At 41.1% G+C, this 18,631-nt stretch overlaps 1 protein-coding gene and 1 long non-coding RNA gene across 2 annotated transcripts in view; one reads left to right on the top strand and one right to left on the bottom strand.

Annotated features, from left to right (window-relative positions):
• Positions 1 to 18,631, top strand: part of nhsb (Nance-Horan syndrome b (congenital cataracts and dental anomalies)) — an 81,275-nt gene that overhangs the window by 46,466 nt on the left and 16,178 nt on the right. The window contains exon 2 of the mRNA XM_055229162.1: positions 18,207 to 18,359. Within this exon, the coding sequence (XP_055085137.1) occupies positions 18,207 to 18,359 (153 nt within the window). The remainder of the gene's footprint in view (positions 1 to 18,206; positions 18,360 to 18,631) is intronic.
• Positions 2,438 to 18,522, bottom strand: LOC129457150 (uncharacterized). The gene is made up of 3 exons (XR_008649111.1): positions 18,476 to 18,522; positions 18,218 to 18,349; positions 2,438 to 2,592 (listed from the first exon to the last, which is right to left on the bottom strand). It is a non-coding gene; the product is annotated as an uncharacterized LOC129457150 (long non-coding RNA).

Genomic DNA, 18,631 nt, shown 5'->3' with positions numbered 1-18,631 from the left:
TCCCCGGGGACCAAATGAACTCTTGTGAGAGTGTTTTGATCGGCACGTGGATCGCGCTCGACGTCGCTGATGCGTCGTTTCTCCGGAGGGTTTGGGACGCACTTAGCGCAGTGTCCTGACGTGGCCAGCAGGGCGCGGGGTGGATGGGTTTGTGCGTCGCGAGAGGAAGGGTTATGTGAGGTGGGCACAGCGTTCACCTGAAGATCCCTCTCTCCTCTCGCTCCCTCCCCTCGCCGAACGTCCACGGGCTGGATTCATGTCATGTGATTTATCAAAGCGCGTTCGGAGCCAGCTGGAAGAGGAAGAGAGAGCCCGATGTTCCGACGTTCCGATGTTTATGTGTATCTGCCTAAACACGAAACAGAATCTTTAATGAGGAGAACTTTGCCGAGCTCAGTGAGGCAACAGACTACACGTATCTCTGGTAACTTTAAAGCAGCACTATGGAACTTTTCGGGGTTTGTTGTCAGTATTCCCTGGGGGTATGATGCTAACTGGAGGCACTGATCTGTCTGAGGCTTTGCTAGACTTTGATCTGAGCTTTGTTTAAAAAAAAAAAAAACTTATCTGAAATACAACAGATGAGCTTTGTGCTGATAAACAAGAATATTCCAGTCAGAAGCTAGCAATAGCATTAGCATTAGCATTAGCATTAACTCCTAAACAGGACCATGAATGCGCAGATTGATCGCAGGCTCCTGAAATTGTGCTCTTTAAATCAATTGTGTTTTTTTCTTGATTTTTCAGACGATATTAAAACCTTTTTGCCAGTGTTTGTGAATGTGTTAATTGTGTCTCCATGGTAACTACACAAGCATTCCATGGTATAGCATTAAACTCCTCTTGCATTAATTCGATTACAGATGTTTTGTTTCTCAAAAATACATTTAAAAAACCTGCATTGTTATTGTGAGCTGGCTCGTTTCTTCGCAGATGTGACTTGGTAACTTGGCTTGGTGGCGTCACATGTTTGTCTTTGTGAAAATGGATCAGTTTAATGTTGTACTGTGGAATATTCTCAGTAAAGGCAATAGCATCTTCATGGAGACAGGCAGGTGTCAGACCCTCTGCACAAAACCAGTCCTATTGGACTTGGGTCTCTACAGTTCTCATCTGTGGTCTTGGCTTAGTCCTGGTTTAGTCCTGGTTTAGCCCCGATTTAGTCCTGGCTTAGTCCTAGTTTGGTCCTGGTTTAGTTCTGGTTTGGTCCTGGTTTAGTTCTGGTTTGGTCCTGGTTTAGTTCTGGTTTAGTCCTGGTTTAGCCCTGTTTTAGTCTTGGTTTGGTCCTGGTTTAGTCCTGGTTCAATCCTAGTTTAGTCCTGATTTAGTCCTGGTTTAGTCCCGGTTTAGTCCTTGTTTAGTCCTGGTTTAGTCCTGGTTCAGTCCTGGATTAGTCCTGCTTTGGTCCTGGTTTAGTCCCATTTTAGTTCATGTTTAGCCCTTGTTTAGTCCTGGTTTAGACCTGGTTTAACTCTTGTTTAGTCCTGGTGTGATCCTGGTTTAGTCCAGGTTTAGTTCTGGTTTAGTCCTGGTTTAGTCCTGGTTTAGTCCCGGTTTAGTCCAGGTTTAGTCCAGGTTTAGTTCTGGTTTAGTCCTGGTTTAGTCCTGGTTTAGTCCATGGTTTGGTCCTGGTTTAGTCCCGGTTTAGTCCCGGTTTAGTCCCGGTGTAGTCCAGGTTTAGTCCCGGTGTCCGGTGTAGTCCAGGTTTAGTCCTGATTTAGTCCAGGTTTAGTCCTGGTTTAGTCCCGGCTTAGTCCCGGTGTAGTCCAGGTTTAGTCCAGGTTTAGTCCCGGTTTAGTCCATGGTTTGGTCCTGGTTTGGTCCTGGTTTAGTTCTGGTTTAGTCCCGGTTTAGTCCCGGTTTAGTCCATGGTTTGGTCCTAGTTTAGTCCCGGTTTAGTCCCAGTTTAGTCCCGGTTTAGTCCCGGTTTAGTCCATGGTTTGGTCCTAGTTTAGTCCTGGTTTAGTTCTGGTTTAGTCCCAGTTTAGTCCCAGTTTAGTCCCGGTTTAGTCCCGGTTTAGTCCTGGTTTAGTTCTGGTTTAGTCCTGGTGTGATCCTGGTTTAGTCCCGGTTTAGTCCAGGTTTAGTCCAGGTTTAGTTCTGGTTTAGTCCTGGTTTAGTCCTGGTTTAGTCCTGGTTTAGTCCCAGTTTAGTCCCGGTTTAGTCCTGGTTTAGTCCTGGTTTAGTCCTAGTTTAGTCCCGGTTTAGTCCTGGTCCATGTGTGTATTCTAGTCTATGTGTCTTATACTCGTTCTCATACAGATCATTTTAAACACATTCAGTAAAGCTTCACTTCTGTCCTGTGAATGTGACTCTTTCAGTATCGATTCCCGCTCAAACGAGTCTCCAGCATCGACACCAGTCCCGGTATCGATTAGTGTCTGATTCTCGATACCTCTCACAGTCCTGTAGCCCAGCACGTCCCCGCACTGACGTCCTCACAGTGACCAGCGTCGCCCTCCTCGCGGCTCACAGCAGGAGACCCCATCACCCCTCCACCCTCTGCCTCCCGTTTCCATGGAGACACACGGTTAAAAATAACACGGGGCGATGGCGTGTCTCGTGCCATCCCCTCCAACACGGCTGCAGCATCTGGATATGAACAACACAACTCCACCGGCAAAAAACTGTATTTAACTGGTTTATTTTTATAAAAGGAGATTCAGAGATATTAAAGAGGAGGTGTCACACTTGTATGGGGTATTAAAGAGGAGGTATTAAAGAGGAGGTATTTACTTCTGTGGGGTATTAAAGAGGAGGTATTTACTTCTATGGGGTATTAAAGAGGAGGTATTTACTCCAATGTCGTGTTAAAGAGGAGGTATTTACTTCTATGGGGTATTAAAGAGGAGGTATTTACTTCTATGTCGTATTAAAGAGGAGGTATTTACTTCTATGTTGTATTAAAGAGGAGGTATTTACTTCTATGGGGTATTAAAGAGGAGGTATTTACTTCTATGGGGTATTAAAGAGGAGGTATTTACTTCTATGGGGTATTAAAGAGGAGGTATTTACTCCAATGTCGTGTTAAAGAGGAGGTATTTACTTCTATGGGGTATTAAAGAGGAGGTATTTACTTCTATGTCGTATTAAAGAGGAGGTATTTACTTCTATGTTGTATTAAAGAGGAGGTATTTACTTCTATGTCGTGTTAAAGAGGAGGTATTTACTTCTATGTTGTATTAAAGAGGAGGTATTTACTTCTATGTTGTATTAAAGAGGAGGTATTAAAGAGGAGGTATTTACTTCTATGTCGTATTAAAGAGGAGGTATTTACTTCTATGTCGTATTAAAGAGGAGGTATTTACTTCTATGTTGTATTAAAGAGGAGGTATTTACTTCTATGTTGTATTAAAGAGGAGGTATTAAAGAGGAGGTATTTACTTCTATGTTGTATTAAAGAGGAGGTATTAAAGAGGAGGTATTTACTTCTATGTTGTATTAAAGAGGAGGTATTTACTTCTATGTCGTATTAAAGAGGAGGTATTTACTTCTATGTTGTATTAAAGAGGAGGTATTAAAGAGGAGGTATTTACTTCTATGTTGTATTAAAGAGGAGGTATCACACTTCTATGTTGTATTAAAGAGGAGGTATCACACTTCTATGTTGTATTAAAGAGGAGGTATTTACTTCTATGTTGTATTAAAGAGGAGCTATTAAAGAGGAGGTATTTACTTCTATGTCATATTAAAGAGGAGGTATTTACTTCTATGTTGTATTAAAGAGGAGGTATTTACTTCTATGTTGTATTAAAGAGGAGGTATTAAAGAGGAGGTATTTACTTCTATGTCGTATTAAAGAGGAGGTATTTACTTCTATGGGGTATTAAAGAGGAGGTATTTACTTCTATGGTGTATTAAAGAGGAGGTATTAAAGAGGCGGTATTTACTTCTATGGGGTATTAAAGAGGAGGTATTAAAGAGGAGGTATTTACTTCTATGGGGTATTAAAGAGGAGGTATTAAAGAGGAGGTATTTACTTCTATGTCGTATTAAAGAGGAGGTATTTACTTCTATGTCGTATTAAAGAGGAGGTATTTACTTCTATGTTGTATTAAAGAGGAGGTATTTACTTCTATGTTGTATTAAAGAGGAGGTATTTACTTCTATGGGGTATTAAAGAGGAGGTATTTACTTCTATGTTGTATTAAAGAGGAGGTATTTACTTCTATGGGGTATTAAAGAGGAGGTATTTACTTCTATGTTGTATTAAAGAGGAGGTATTTACTTCTATGTCGTATTAAAGAGGAGGTATTTACTTCTATGGGGTATTAAAGAGGAGGTATTTACTTCTATGTCGTATTAAAGAGGAGGTATTTACTTCTATGTTGTATTAAAGAGGAGGTATTTACTTCTATGTCGTGTTAAAGAGGAGGTATTTACTTCTATGTTGTATTAAAGAGGAGGTATTTACTTCTATGTTGTATTAAAGAGGAGGTATTAAAGAGGAGGTATTTACTTCTATGTCGTATTAAAGAGGAGGTATTTACTTCTATGTCGTATTAAAGAGGAGGTATTTACTTCTATGTCGTATTAAAGAGGAGGTATTTACTTCTATGTTGTATTAAAGAGGAGGTATTTACTTCTATGTCGTGTTAAAGAGGAGGTATTTACTTCTATGTTGTATTAAAGAGGAGGTATTTACTTCTATGTTGTATTAAAGAGGAGGTATTAAAGAGGAGGTATTTACTTCTATGTCGTATTAAAGAGGAGGTATTTACTTCTATGTCGTGTTAAAGAGGAGGTATTTACTTCTATGTTGTATTAACACATCACATATTTAGATCTCCACGTTTCCTTTTATTGTTTTGAAAATGCTAAGTCCAAAGCCCCGCCCCCTTCACGGCGCTATCACATCACAATCAGCGTTAATGAAACTACTGCACATCACACCAGGTTTGTGAAGCTGTAGTGTGTTGTTTTGTGTCATGTTTTTGTATATTTATGGAGGATTGTCGCGTGGGAGCGTGGGTGATGTAGGCTTGTGGGCGGAGCCTCGTACTGCTAACCATAAGGAGGGTTTGAATAGGATCTCTAGATTACTCAAACATGTATCTAAAACCTCTTCACACGTGTTTTCGAAGATATTCAGTCCGTCGTCTTGTATTGTTGGGATTCAGCTTCCTGCTACACGGCGCCACCTTGAGGGCGGTTGACCATTCAAAACATCAAAACATGTCATTTTGTTTTGAATAATTAATCGCTACGGCAACGGTCCTGCAACTTTTCCTCATCACAGTGTTTCGTGTTCCGCTCATGTCGATCTCGATTCTACTGCGAGGGTCTGGAGCTCGTTTGACTCCAGTCGAGCGAACGTGAAAATGCAACGCGGCGCTCTCTGGCGATACCCCCCCCCCACCACCACCACCACCACCCCCCACATTCCGCTGTTGCCCCACCCTCCCCCCGCTACTACACTACTACCCCACCCTCCCTCCACTCTGCATGTGCGAGATCAGGGAGACAAAGAGGAGACGCCGCTGTCGACTCAAGGTAGCAGTCAGTTAGCTTCAGAATATGTAGGTCAGCCAAGAGAGGAGATGAGAGAAGACTGTGAGCAAGTACTGGAGTACAAGTACTGCAGTAACATGGAGGATTGTAGTAGTACTGTTCGAAGAGGTTGGGTTCAGAGGTCACAGTTTGAAGACGTTGAGTTCAGAGGTCATGGTTTGAAGAGGTTGGGTTCAGAGGTCACGTGACTATCGAAGAGGTTGGGTTCAGAGGTCATGTGACATTTGAAGACGTTGGGTTCAGAGGTCACGTGACGTTTGAAGACGTTGGGTTCAGAGGTCATGTGACGTTTGAAGACATTGGGTTCAGAGGTCATGTGACATTTGAAGACATTGGGTTCAGAGGTCATGGTTTGAAGAGGTTGGGTTCAGAGGTCATGTGACGTTTGAAGAGGTTGGGTTCAGAGGTCATGTGACGTTTGAAGAGGTTGGGTTCAGAGGTCACGGTTTGAAGAGGTTGGGTTCAGAGGTCACGTGACATTTGAAGACGTTGGGTTCAGGGGTCATGTGACGTTTGAAGACACTGGGTTCAGAGGTCATGTGACGTTTGAAGACACTGGGTTCAGAGGTCATGTGACATAAGAATGCCGTATTTTAACGTAAACTTGTCAACATCAGTGCAATGGGTTGGGTTCATTTGTCATCGTAACGTTCCCAAATCCGTACTGATACTTTGCCGTGATGTAACACTGGGGGTGTTCTGCGCGTGTCTCCGTGGTGGAATTTTCAGCGGTTACCATGGTGACACAATGCACACATTAGCAGACGCTGTCAAAAGACGTTTAAGTGTTAGAGCGCAAGAAAAAAATCCATCCATGCATCAATTTTCTTCTTTTTATGTGAGGTTGGGTTGGGGGGGGGGGGGGGGCAGCAGTCTAAAGAGGGACTCACAGACTTCCCTCACCCCAGACACTTCCTCCAGCTCCTCCAGTGGGACCCCCAAGGCCAGTGATTTATAGAGCACATGTTCAGGAGTCTGTGATCAATCCGAGCGTTCATGGTCCTGTTTAAGAGTTTGATTTTACACTGAAAAACTGTTGGCTAATGCTAATGCTAATGCTAAAGCTAGGTAGCTCGTGACTGTAATGTTATTTTTTTTGGACTTGTTTAACAGCACAAATCAAGTCACCTGTTGTAGTCCAGATAAGTCAGTTCTTTCTTGTGTTTATCGTGTTAAAATAAAACTCAGATTAACAAAGCCTCAGACAGAGCAGTGCCTCTAGTTAGCGTCACACCCCCAGCTGCACAGTATCAGTATTTTAAATGCAGATGTGTGGACCTGGTTTATGGTTAATATCTGTGTAAATTCTTGGGTTTATCCACATGAAACTGAAACTGGCACAATGTTCAAAGTCTTCTGTCAGTTTAAATGTATTTCAATTTTATTTTTTTTTAAATAATAGCTTCAAAACTTATGTCATAGTTATCAAACGGACTTCAAACCGTAAGATTACTCTAATATGGGAAGTTTGTGGAGCCAATCCCAAATACAATCTGGAACATTAGAGGATAAAAAATGTGAAGATATTAAAAGTTAAACAAATGAATGAAAGTGATTTATTTATTTATTTATAATTATTTTTAAAATGTGTTTAAAATGGTTTAAACTGAGAATGAGTTTACCCTTGGAATTATGAATAATGTAAATAAAACACTACAATAATAATTAAAAAAATATAAATAAATAAATAAATAAATAAATAAATAAATAATAATAATAATAATAATAATATCTGATCTACTTCTGTGTTGGTTCTTGGTAAAAACTAAATAAATAAATAAAAAAACTCCAAAAAACTAGAAAAAAAAAGTTAAGGAATCATTCAAATCATCACATCACTAATGCCAACTGTACAACAAAGATAAAATATTTGACTAGTCTGAGCCGTTTCCGTCCTGATTTAAGTCTAAGGATCACGTCATAACTCGTAAAAACTGTGTGACGTGTGCAGTGAGCGCGTGATCCAGCAGGGGGCAGTATTTCTGCTGTAACACAGTGAGTCCAGAGTGAGACCTGAAATAATCTCCGAGTTTAATCTGTCGATGCCTGAGTCGAGTCTGTTTTTTTCCCCCTCTGTCTGTGACGCGTCGGCCTAAAAATACACCGGAGTTTGGGCCGCCTCCGATCACACGGGACTGGAGCCGTTTGAGACGCGGCGGCGGAGGATAGAACCGTAACCCGCGTCGTGACGTCACAACGTGGGACGTCACAGTATCATCATCGAATTAAATCAGACGTTTATCCATGTTCTGGACGTTTCTTCTCGTTGAGCCTCTGGAGTTTTATTTGGACTGATTCATGTTTGAGTTTAAGATTTAATCCACTATTTTCAAGACGCCATTTTGTTTTTCGCCCACTGGGACACGCCCACTGGACTTGAGTCTTTTATTAAGTGGATTTAGACGAATATTGTGATTTAAAATGTGTAAATTAAAGCACAGAGATGAGAACCATAGAGACACAAGCTCAACCGGACTGATTTAAGTTCATTGTTGTGGTGCAGTCGCTAAAACACAGTGGGAACTACATAGACCATGATGCTTTGCTGCGTTTCAGGGCAGACGACATGAAGAAACATCAGTTCAAGGCATTTTAAAAGGAAAAAAGCATCATGGTCTATGTAGTTCCCACTGTGTTTTAGCTACTGCGCCACAACAATGAACTTAAATCAGTCCTGTTGAGCTTGTGTCTCTATGGTTCTCATCTCTGTGCTATAATTTACACAGTGGGAACTACATAGACCATGATGCTTTGCTGCGTTTCAGGGCAGACGACATGAAGAAACATCAGTTCAAGGCGTTTTAAAAGGAAAAAAGCAGCATATTTACAGATTTGGACACGTTACGTCTCTAGTGGAAGAGGGTGGGGTAGGTGGGGGCGGGGTGGGTGGTGCGTGGAGGGACGGGGGGGGGCAGCAGTGGTGCAGGTGTGCCCGTGAACGATGGGGCGTCCAGAACGGGGTTAACATGATTTATACATTTATAGAGTGAATAGAAACATGGAGAGAGGAGGCTATGGATCTGGGCTAAAAGTTTAATCATGTTTAAATTATTCACGTTTGATTTTGTATCAGTCGACGCATTTTCAACGAAAGCACCAGCCCCGAGCACCAGCCCCGAGCACCAGCCCCGAGCACCAGAACCCAACACCAGAACCCAACATCAGCCCCCAACACCAGCCCCCCAACACCAGCCCCAAGCACCAGCCCCCAACACCAGTCCCCAACACCAGCCCCCAACACCAGCCCCGAGCACCAGTTCCCAAACACCAGCCCCCAACACCAGCCCCCAACACCAGAACCCAACACCAGCCTCTAGCACCAGCCCCCAACACCAGCCCCAAACACCAGCCCCCAACACCAGCCTCGAGCACCAGCCCCGAAGCACCAGCCCCCAACACCAGAACCCAACACCAGCCCCCCAACACCAGCCCCCAGCACCAGCCCCCAACACCAGAACCCAACACCAGCCCCCCAACACCAGCCCCCAACATCAGCCCCGAGCACTAGCCCCCAGCACCAGCCCCGAGCACCAGCCCCCAGCACCAGAACCCAACACCAGCCCCCCAACACCAGCCCCCAGCACCAGCCCCCCAACACCAGCCCCCAACACCAGCCCCCAGCACCAGCCCCCAACACCAGAGCACCAGTCCCCAACACCAGCCCCAAGCACCAGCCCCCAACACCAGCCCCCCAACACCAGCCCCGAGCACCAGCCCCCAACACCAGCCCCCAGCACCAGCCCCCAACACCAGCCCTGAGCACCAGCCCCCAACACCAGCCCCGAGCACCAGCCCCAAACACCAGCCCTGAGCACCAGCCCCCAACACCAGCCCCGAGCACCAGCCCCAAACACCAGCCCCTCCCTCTTATGAGACGATTTGAAGGTTTCCTCATATAATATTCACTCTCTACTCAAATGACGTCCTCGTGTGTCGTATTAAACCTTTACATGAAAAAACAAAAAAAAGTAATAAAGTAAAGTAACATTTATAAACACGGGGGACACTGTGGCTCAGTTGGTAGAGCGTTTGTCCACAGATCTGAAGGTTGGTGAACCAATTCTCACTTTCAGTATAAAAAATATCAGTGGTCGAGCGCAGATCCACTGACCCACAGGTCGACGGTGCGACTCCAGCTCCCACAGATGAACACTGTCATTGTGTCCTTGAGCAAGACACTCACCCCACCTCGAAAAGTGCTGTATAAAAATGTGAGTCGTGTGAAATATTAAGAAGCAGAAACGTCTTTATTTACAGACACATTTGAGCTCATTCTTATATTGTTGAAATATGCTTCTGTTTTTAATGTTTTAAATGAACCTGTGCAGATATTTTTTTGTTTTGTTTTTTAGTTTTAAATCATAAAAAAGTGCGTCTGGTTTTATAAAAGACACATGATAAAATACAGATACAAAAAGCCTATAGTCGCCTCCATTTCACATTTATCCATCTATTTCTTCAGTAAATACAACTTCAGCTCTTGTGTCTTGGCCCAGTACTTTATAAAGTTTATACCTGACGACAGAACTACAGTACTGCGTCGTATAGAAGTAAATATATTTTGCAGAGACCGTGAGGTGAGGGAGTGGTGTCACCATAACACACTGACCCAGAAACTCCGCGCGTTACATAAATGATGAACTTTCATCTTTAAAGCTTCACTTGGCACAAATCAGACCCACCCGGTGTAAAAATACTCCTCTCCAGCAGGGCGCTCCACTACGGACCAGAGGAAGTACTGCAGTACAGACCAGAGAGAGGAAGTACTGCGGTATACGCCAACAAAATAATATCACAATTTATATTTTTTGGATTTGATCACATTTTTCCTGTAAACGCAGCTTCCTGTTGCCATGGAGATATGATAAGATCTGAAAAAGAACCAAAGATGAAAGATGGCGCCGTGTTGTTTTCAGTGGTCTGAGCTCATCGTCGTAAAATCCCCCAAAATATTTTCTCCTCCGCATTATTTCCTCAGTTTGGTCTAGCTCAGGCGCGTCAAACACATTTTCACCGAGCAAAATGGCTGCTCTCAAAGGGCCAGACGTAAAATAAATGTAAATACTTTTTTAACTTGTTAATTCACTGTTTCTGTATTTATTACTTATTCAAGTTACAAATATTGCATATACATTTGCCTAGATGTAAAAATATAGCTGTGTATCTTTGTATCTCCTGATGAAATGACATTTTAAGACCATCATACCTTTAAATTTACTCTGTCGAGGGCCACATAAAATGAGATGGAGGGCCACATTTGGCTCGGGGGCCTTGAGTTTGACACATGTGCTCTCGCTCTTCCCACCCATGTGCTGACAGAAGCGTGCACCGTGTGACCAGTTCTGACCAATCAGAGCGATGGAGGCTAGGGCGGAGCTAGCGCGAGGCTAGGCTAAATCTTTATGAAGCTAACTTTTAGGAGCTTTGAGGAAAATACATAAGAATACATATAATACACCACGGTTACGACATATCTGATGTTCAACCAGGAAGTCAAATTATAAACTTCACCAAAATAAAACCTACACAAACTTTTAGTAACATCTGATTTATATAATTATGTTTCTGTTTTGTGAATCTGTCGCTTTAAGAGTCCGTCAGGGTTAGTCTTTTCCTCCAGTTTAGCGTTTTATTTCGTCGTTTTAGTCATTTTTTGGACGCGCTGTAGATCCGTTGGTACGTACAGGTCTATAAATAAATAGTGATTTTTATTTTACTTTTTTGGTTGCTTATAATTTTGAAAAAACAAAACAAAATCGTACATTTTCTTCATTAACTGCAACCAAAAAAGAAATGAACAACTCCACAAAACAGTCACAGAACAGAATCCATTTACTTTAATCAATATCTTAAACACAAACGGCTTGATTTATATAAACCTACAACTCATATTTCTTTTCTTTTTTAAAAATTTAGACAGTTTTAATTAAGTTAAATTCATCATGAAGCTCATTCCACACTGTTATTCCTCAAACAGACTCATCTTTGTCACATTCGCTCTCGATTCAAACCGAAAACGCTCAAGTTACAGCGACTCCTCCTTAATTTACAGAAGAACCGATTCCTGCGTGTGATTTCAAAGACGATGCTCTGACACAGAGGAGTAAAAGTGAACCCCACTGAGCCTCAGCTTCACTTTTCACTTTTACATAATATGATCTTTGCAAAAACGGATCAATCGAAGTTTTTTTTATTATTTTTTTCCCTCTTGTCACGATGGTGGAACAGATGAAGCCTGCTGTGCCAATCCGGTGCGCTACGTTTGTTCAAAAGATGCGTATTACTTCTTTTTCGTCTCCATGGAGATGTTATTGCGTCCCTGGTATGTTCCGCAGTGTGGCATTACGCTTATCTCCTTCTGAAAAGTTCATACTGCGTCAGTTCAGTCGAAAACGTTCGGATTATTTCCTAAAATGTGGCTCTAAGTTCGATCGTTCGATTTAGTTTCACAGTACGACAGTGGCTCGGGTTGGTCAAGCGCCTTCTGATCTGAAGGTTGGCGGTTCGATTCCAGCTCCCGCACACGATGAATCCAGTCGTTGTGTCCTTGAGCAAGACACTTAACCCACCTCACCCCCAGTGTGTGTAAACGGATGAGCGGTTTCTTTACGTAAAGTTTTGCAAATACGATCCGTTTTCTCGCTTTTATCGCGAGGGCAGCAGTTTAAGCAGGGACTCCCGGACTTCCCTCACCCCAGACACCTCCTCCAGCTCCTCCGGCGGGATCCCGAGGCGTTCCCAGACCCGCCGGGAAAGCCTCAAAGTCCTTAATAAGACAGATTGATTGAAGCTGATGCTAATAAATCAACAATATTCCCCGATCGTGTACATCTACATCGCTGTGTAAAGTGGCCATCCAGCAGTTCTTCTTCTTCTTCTTCACCTCCTCTTCCTCCTCCTCTTCACACATCTGTCTGGAGTGTGAGGGCTGCAGCTTGAGCCTGACCCAGATACACACCCATACATCCTCCGCTAACGACGCTAACAGCTAACGGCTCACATCTGCAGCAGGAGGGACCGCGGGGAGAACGCGGCGCTCTGTAAATGTCATCGATCACTGATGTTTCTATTGTTTATTAAGACTTTTATCTCTCGGGGAAGTCGAGCGTCTGGTCTGGCAAAAAGACAAATGTGTCCGGATCTTGTTTTTCGGTGCTAAAGCGCTACAGGCCACACAATATCACGTGAAAGTAGAAACGCTGGTGTCGCTATTACATATATGAACATAGATTTTCACTTTGTTTGTTGCATATTTCTAGGTAAAATTGTTGCTTTTTTCTTTTTTTTAGCCATAAAAATCAAGTTAAAGGAAGTATCAGCCTGTACTTTTGCCTTTTTTGCACAACTACCTCCATTTTACACCTCTGTCCATCCTTATTTTTCCTTTAGTGTAGTGTTAATAAATGTGTAATACCAGTTTAAGTAGAAGAAAAATATAAAAACCAATGTACTTTTGAGTCACTTTTATGCAAGTAAACAATGAGAAAAGTATCTGGCCAGATCAGAAACACTTCGTAGTACATGTTTGAAGTATAATCAATATTTATACAGAGATTATGCAGATTGTGTTAGGTTTTTACAGCCCTTATTATTTAAAAAAAAGTCAGGCATTTATGCAGCTAACACATTTTTTTTAAACATTTAATTAAATAATATCTGAAGTTCTGCAGCTCATGAGTTTATAATCTTTAGTAAAATATCCTCTCTGGAATATTTAGCAATAGTTTAAAGTCAATAGCAATAACAAGTGAAAAAACAAAAAAACAATATGAAAATCTGACTTTTTTAAATTCTTTCAATGAAGAGGAAATTGAAAAATGAATCAACAGAACAATAGTATTTACGTTTACAAAATTAATTGACATATGGGACCTGAGTCATGAGGAAATGTGTAATATCTGCAAGTGAATGAAAATGTTTAAAGGTCCTGTGTTACGTAACGTTAACTCTTGCAGCTTTAATCCAGGTTAGAACGACATTAGTGCATCAAAAACAGACCTGGAGTTGTGTTTTGTTTCATTCACATGTTTGAGTCACTTTATTATTAGTCTGTAACATCTACAAAGATCAAAATGCGACGTTCCACCTTGTGATGTCATCAAGTGGGAGTTTTCAAGTGAACTCCTCCTTTTACCTTTAATAAATACCCAACTTTTGCTTTGTTAAAAAATATTTAGAGAGATTTTTAACACTTTTTCACTGTTAGAAAATTCCATAAATATATTACTGCGTATATTTTATGTCGTTTGTGTGTAAATAAAATGTAGAAAGTAAAAAAAAAAAAAAAACAAACTTGAAAGGGCCCATATTACGCAATTTTCTGATCCGTTCTAATGTCGTTTCCTCGTCACAAAAACAGACCTGGAGTTGTGTTTTGTTTCATTCACACATGTTTGAGTCACACTTTATTATTAGTCTGTAACATCTACAAAGATCAAAATGCGACGTTCCACCTTGTGATGTCATCAAGTGGTAGTTTTCAAGTTAACTCCTCCTCCTTTTACCTTTAATTCAGTAGAAAATTGGCAACTCCAGTGGCTGAAATGATCCAAATGATTCTATAAATGAAGGTGTGTGGAGTTTAAAAACACAGTGGAGCACTTCCTGTATCACCACATGATGACATCACAAGGTGGAACAGAGTGTTTTCAGTCTGAGAGAAGAAGAACTCGGTCTAAATCTGCAGGTTTGTTTGTGTGTTAAACATGTTTGTGATGAGGAAACAAAAGAACAGAGATCAGAAAATGGCGTAATATTTAACCCCTTTAACAAATTCAGAAGTTTGTTTTGAATTTTTGGTCGAACTTTTCAACTTTTCCTCGTCTGGTCGTGTAATTTGTGCATTTATTTGATCATGTTAATATGTTTTATAATTGTAAATACTTGTTTTTGTGAAGCCTAAGGTTAACTGTATTTAAATTTGCCCTAATAGTGAAATTTGACCCATGGTGTGTGTTTTGCGCGTCTTGTTTCTTTGATTCCCTGTTGTTCAGTCTCCCACACAACAGGGGGCGATACACAAACAAAATGAAAATGTCTGTTAGTGTTGATTTGATGAACATAAACAGAACACCGCCACTTAACACAAACAAAAAACACATTTCTTCCACCAAAGTTTGAACTCTGCCTCAAACCCACAGACTGTTTATATAAATGGACGTAGCTAACCTGCTAGCCGCCGCGCTCCAAACAGGAAGTGATCATGGGCGCACTTCCTGCTTCATTGACTCTGGCCCCAATTGATTTTATGTGTAAAAACTGTGTCCCCTCTGTCTTTAACTGGCTAAGGGACTGTAGACCATTGTGTCGTGCGTCCTGATTGGCTGTTGGACTGTAGACCATTGTGTCGTGCGTCCTGATTGGCTGTTGGACTGTAGACCATTGTGTCGTGCGTCCTGATTGGCTGTTGGACTGTAGACCATTGTGTCCTGCGTCCTGATTGGCTGTTGGACTGTAGACCATTGTGTCGTGCGTCCTGATTGGCTGTTGGACTGTAGACCATTGTGTCGTGCGTCCTGATTGGCTGTTGGACTGTAGACCATTGTGTCGTGCGTCCTGATTGGCTGTTGGACTGTAGACCATTGTGTCGTGCGTCCTGATTGGCTGTTGGACTGTAGACCATTGTGTCGTGCGTCCTGATTGGCTGTTGGACTGTAGACCATTGTGTCGTGCGTCCTGATTGGCTGTTGGACTGTAGACCATTGTGTTGTGCGTCCTGATTGGCTGTTGGACTGTAGACCATTGTCCATCAGTCTCCTCCGTGCCGTGTCTCCTGTCCAGTACAGAATGTGTTCAGACAAATTTACATAAACGTTGGATCTCAGTGTGACTCTGAAGTGCTGTACGTTTGCAATTTGTTTTCTCCCCGACAAAACCCACAATGTCGATGAAACGTTCTGCACCGACAAAGACGCCTACGAAGGTTTGAACTTTGAGAGAGTTTAAACGAGACAGAAATGTGAGAAAATGTGTGAGAAAAGTGTATAAAGTGTGTGGTGAGGGGTTTTTGTATTTTGCGGTTTGTTTTTAGAACATAACCCCCGCGATAAACGAGGAACCACTGTATTTAAATTTGACCATTTTTACCAAACGGAAAAGCTGGATCCGGGTTGGTCCTAAAAACTGATGTAATAAGACAATTAAACAACATTTCCTGGTTGTATAATTCTCTTTATTTACACAAAGCTGTTCTGTCGTTACCTGAGAGATAAGTAACAGCTCTAAAACATGTTCGGATAATTATTTTATTTTATTCTATTTTGGTTTAACGCGTCAGACTCATTTTCACCAAGGGCCACCTCAGCAAAATGAGCCAGATGTAACTCTAAGACAGTATAAATGTGACTAAATGCAGCCAAATATAATGTAAAATAAATATAATAACAACTTTTTTTAACTTGTTGTTTAACTGTTTTCTTTTACAAATTACTAATGTTGTGTTTACATTTACATAGGTGTAAAAAAAATAAAATAAATGGCTGTGTAACTGTGTATCTCCTGATAAACTGATACACTCAAACCTTTTCATTCACTTTGTCGCGGCCACATAAAATGATGTAATGGGCCACTTTTGGCTCGTGGGCCTCGAGTTTGACGCATGTGAATTAAAGGATAAAAAGTGTCGTTTTCAGTCTCTGCTCTGGTATCGGTCGGTATCAGGGATCGTCTTATTTTTATACAACTACACTGGTGACGAGGAGGGTTAAGTGTCTTGCCCAAGGACACGACGCCAACATTCGTTTGTGGGAAACACATCGCCAACCTGTGGGTCAGTGAATCTTAGCGTTCTACCGATAATGTTCACGTCAAGAACAGAACTGGATTGGAACCGGTAACCTTCAGCTCAGTGGACAAACGCTGTACCGCCTGAGCCGCCGCGGTCGTTCCCGTTCGGTCCGCGGTCGCCTTTAAACCCAGTGTTTGTTCAGGTCGCGTAAATGAAGCTGTGTTCATCCTCAGACCCTGAATTTCAATGTGACGCGGGGCTGTTTTATCGTAGACAAAGCGGCCTTGATGAGGGCTCGGCGGTTGCCTGGAGACCGGTGCACGCCGCCGCTTCAAGGACTTAACTGTGTTTTGAATCCTGACTTAAAAAACAAAAAAAACCAAAAAAACAGCCAAACATGTGACGTAACAAAAGCTTAAGGGGCTTCTTTGACGGGAGATAAAAGACACTATTCATTATCGGATTCTGTCGTTTTAATAATTCTATGTAAATGTGAAGAAGAGTTCTGCAGATGTGTGTTTGAAGGTGACGGGGTTAATGCTGCCATCTGCTGGTGTGGGACGGAACTGCAGATATTCAAAAGACAAAAACAAACAGTGTGTCGAGCTTTTTTTAGTCTACTACTCATTTTAGTGTGAATATAAGGATTTATACGCAGGTGAATCGTATTTTTTCAGCTTTTTTACATACAAATATTGTGTTTAATTGTGCTACTACTGTATAAATACTTGGATATAGTCTTGAAGTACTTTAGGACAGGTCATAAAATACTCAAGTTCTTTTCTTTAGTTGACTCCGGCCCCTCAAATCACATGAAAGTACTTTTACTTTTCAGTCCTGTTCAAAAATTCAGTGGAGTAGAAAGTACTGCTAAGATACTACTCGCAAGATACTGCTGTAGTGAAGTAAAAGTAAAACATACACACTGTAAAATGTATTTAACTTGTACGTCGTTAGCTTCTACTACTTCCATTGACACTCATATAATATTTGTTTGTATAAATGGACGTAGCTAACCTGCTAGCTGCCGCGTTCCAAACAGGAAGTGATCATGGTGCACTTCCTGCTCCATCGACTCTGGCTCCAGTTCACTTTCTACTGAAAAAAACGTAACTCCTCTCTCTGTACCTGCTGCTGTCAGACTCATCATTTTTGCCTTAAATGTTCGTATTAACCCGCTCTACATGATCCTGCGTTTTGTTTGTTTTGTTTTTTGGGTTTTTATTTTTATTTTTTACTTTTTTGTTATTTTTAGTTGTTTTTATTTATTTATTTATTTTGAGTTAATTTTTTAATTTTTCTTTTTTGCTGTTATTTTGAGTTCTTTTTTTGTTATTTAGTTTTTTGGTTATTTTGAGTTAATTTTTTTATTTTAATTTTTTTGTTATTTTGAGTTGTTTTTATTTATTTATTTATTTTGAGTTAATTTTTGAATTTTTCTTTTTTTTGTTATTTTGAGGTTTTTTTTCCTTTTTTAGTTATTTTGAGGTTTTTTTGTTATTTTGTTGTTGTTTTTTTTGCTATTTTGAGTTAATTTTTAATTTTTTTGTTTTTCGTTATTTTGAGTTAATTTTTTATTTTTTTGTTATTTTGAATTGTTTTTTTTATTTATTTATTTAGAGTTAATTTTTGAATTTATTTTTTTTTTGTTATTTTGAGTTTTTTTTTCCATTTTTTGTTATTTTGAGTTCTTTTTTTTGTTATTTTGTGTTTTTTTTTGCTATTTTGAGTTTTTTTTATTTTATTTTTTTTATTTTGAGTTCTTTTTTTGTTTCTGTGTCCCCTCTCTCCGTCCCTGCTGCTGTCAGACTCGTCATTCTGCTCTTAAACGTTCGTATTAACCCTCTACATGATCCTGGGGTCTACGTTCACCCCTGTCCCTTGTTTTCTTCACTTCTCCATCATGTCGTCCAGTATCTCTCACCTCGTCTCTCGCATATTAACAAATGTACTTCCTGTTTCTCCGCAGCCGTGTCTAACCTCGAGAAGGAGAGTAAGTTGTCCATTCACTACCAGGCTCCATGGCACCAGTTCCACAACGTCTTTCACCCCTGCACCCGGCCGCCATGTTTGGAGGAGCAGCACCGCAACGCCCACTTCTGCCTCCGAGCCCTGCAACAAGGTAACGCAGCTCCGACGGAAACATGCGGAGATGTCCAGGAAAACATTTTTAAAGAGGACATATTAGGCTTTTTTGTTTTATCTAGTATTAAAGTGCATATTATTTTGAATTCTGACTTGGTTCGGTGGATTTGCGCCACTGTTCGGCTAAAAATTCACCATAGTTTTCCATCACTTAAGTGTCAGTTTGAGGAAAATAAAACTGAGAAGAAAAATACAAAAATAAGTACGTAGCAATGCCGAAAATTCCAATCAAAATGAAGGGAACAACAG

This window comes from Periophthalmus magnuspinnatus, chromosome 3 (genome assembly GCF_009829125.3).
Source record: "Periophthalmus magnuspinnatus isolate fPerMag1 chromosome 3, fPerMag1.2.pri, whole genome shotgun sequence".
In the NCBI taxonomy this organism is placed as follows: Eukaryota; Metazoa; Chordata; class Actinopteri; order Gobiiformes; family Gobiidae; genus Periophthalmus; species Periophthalmus magnuspinnatus.
This window is presented reverse-complemented; position numbering and strand designations above follow the sequence as displayed.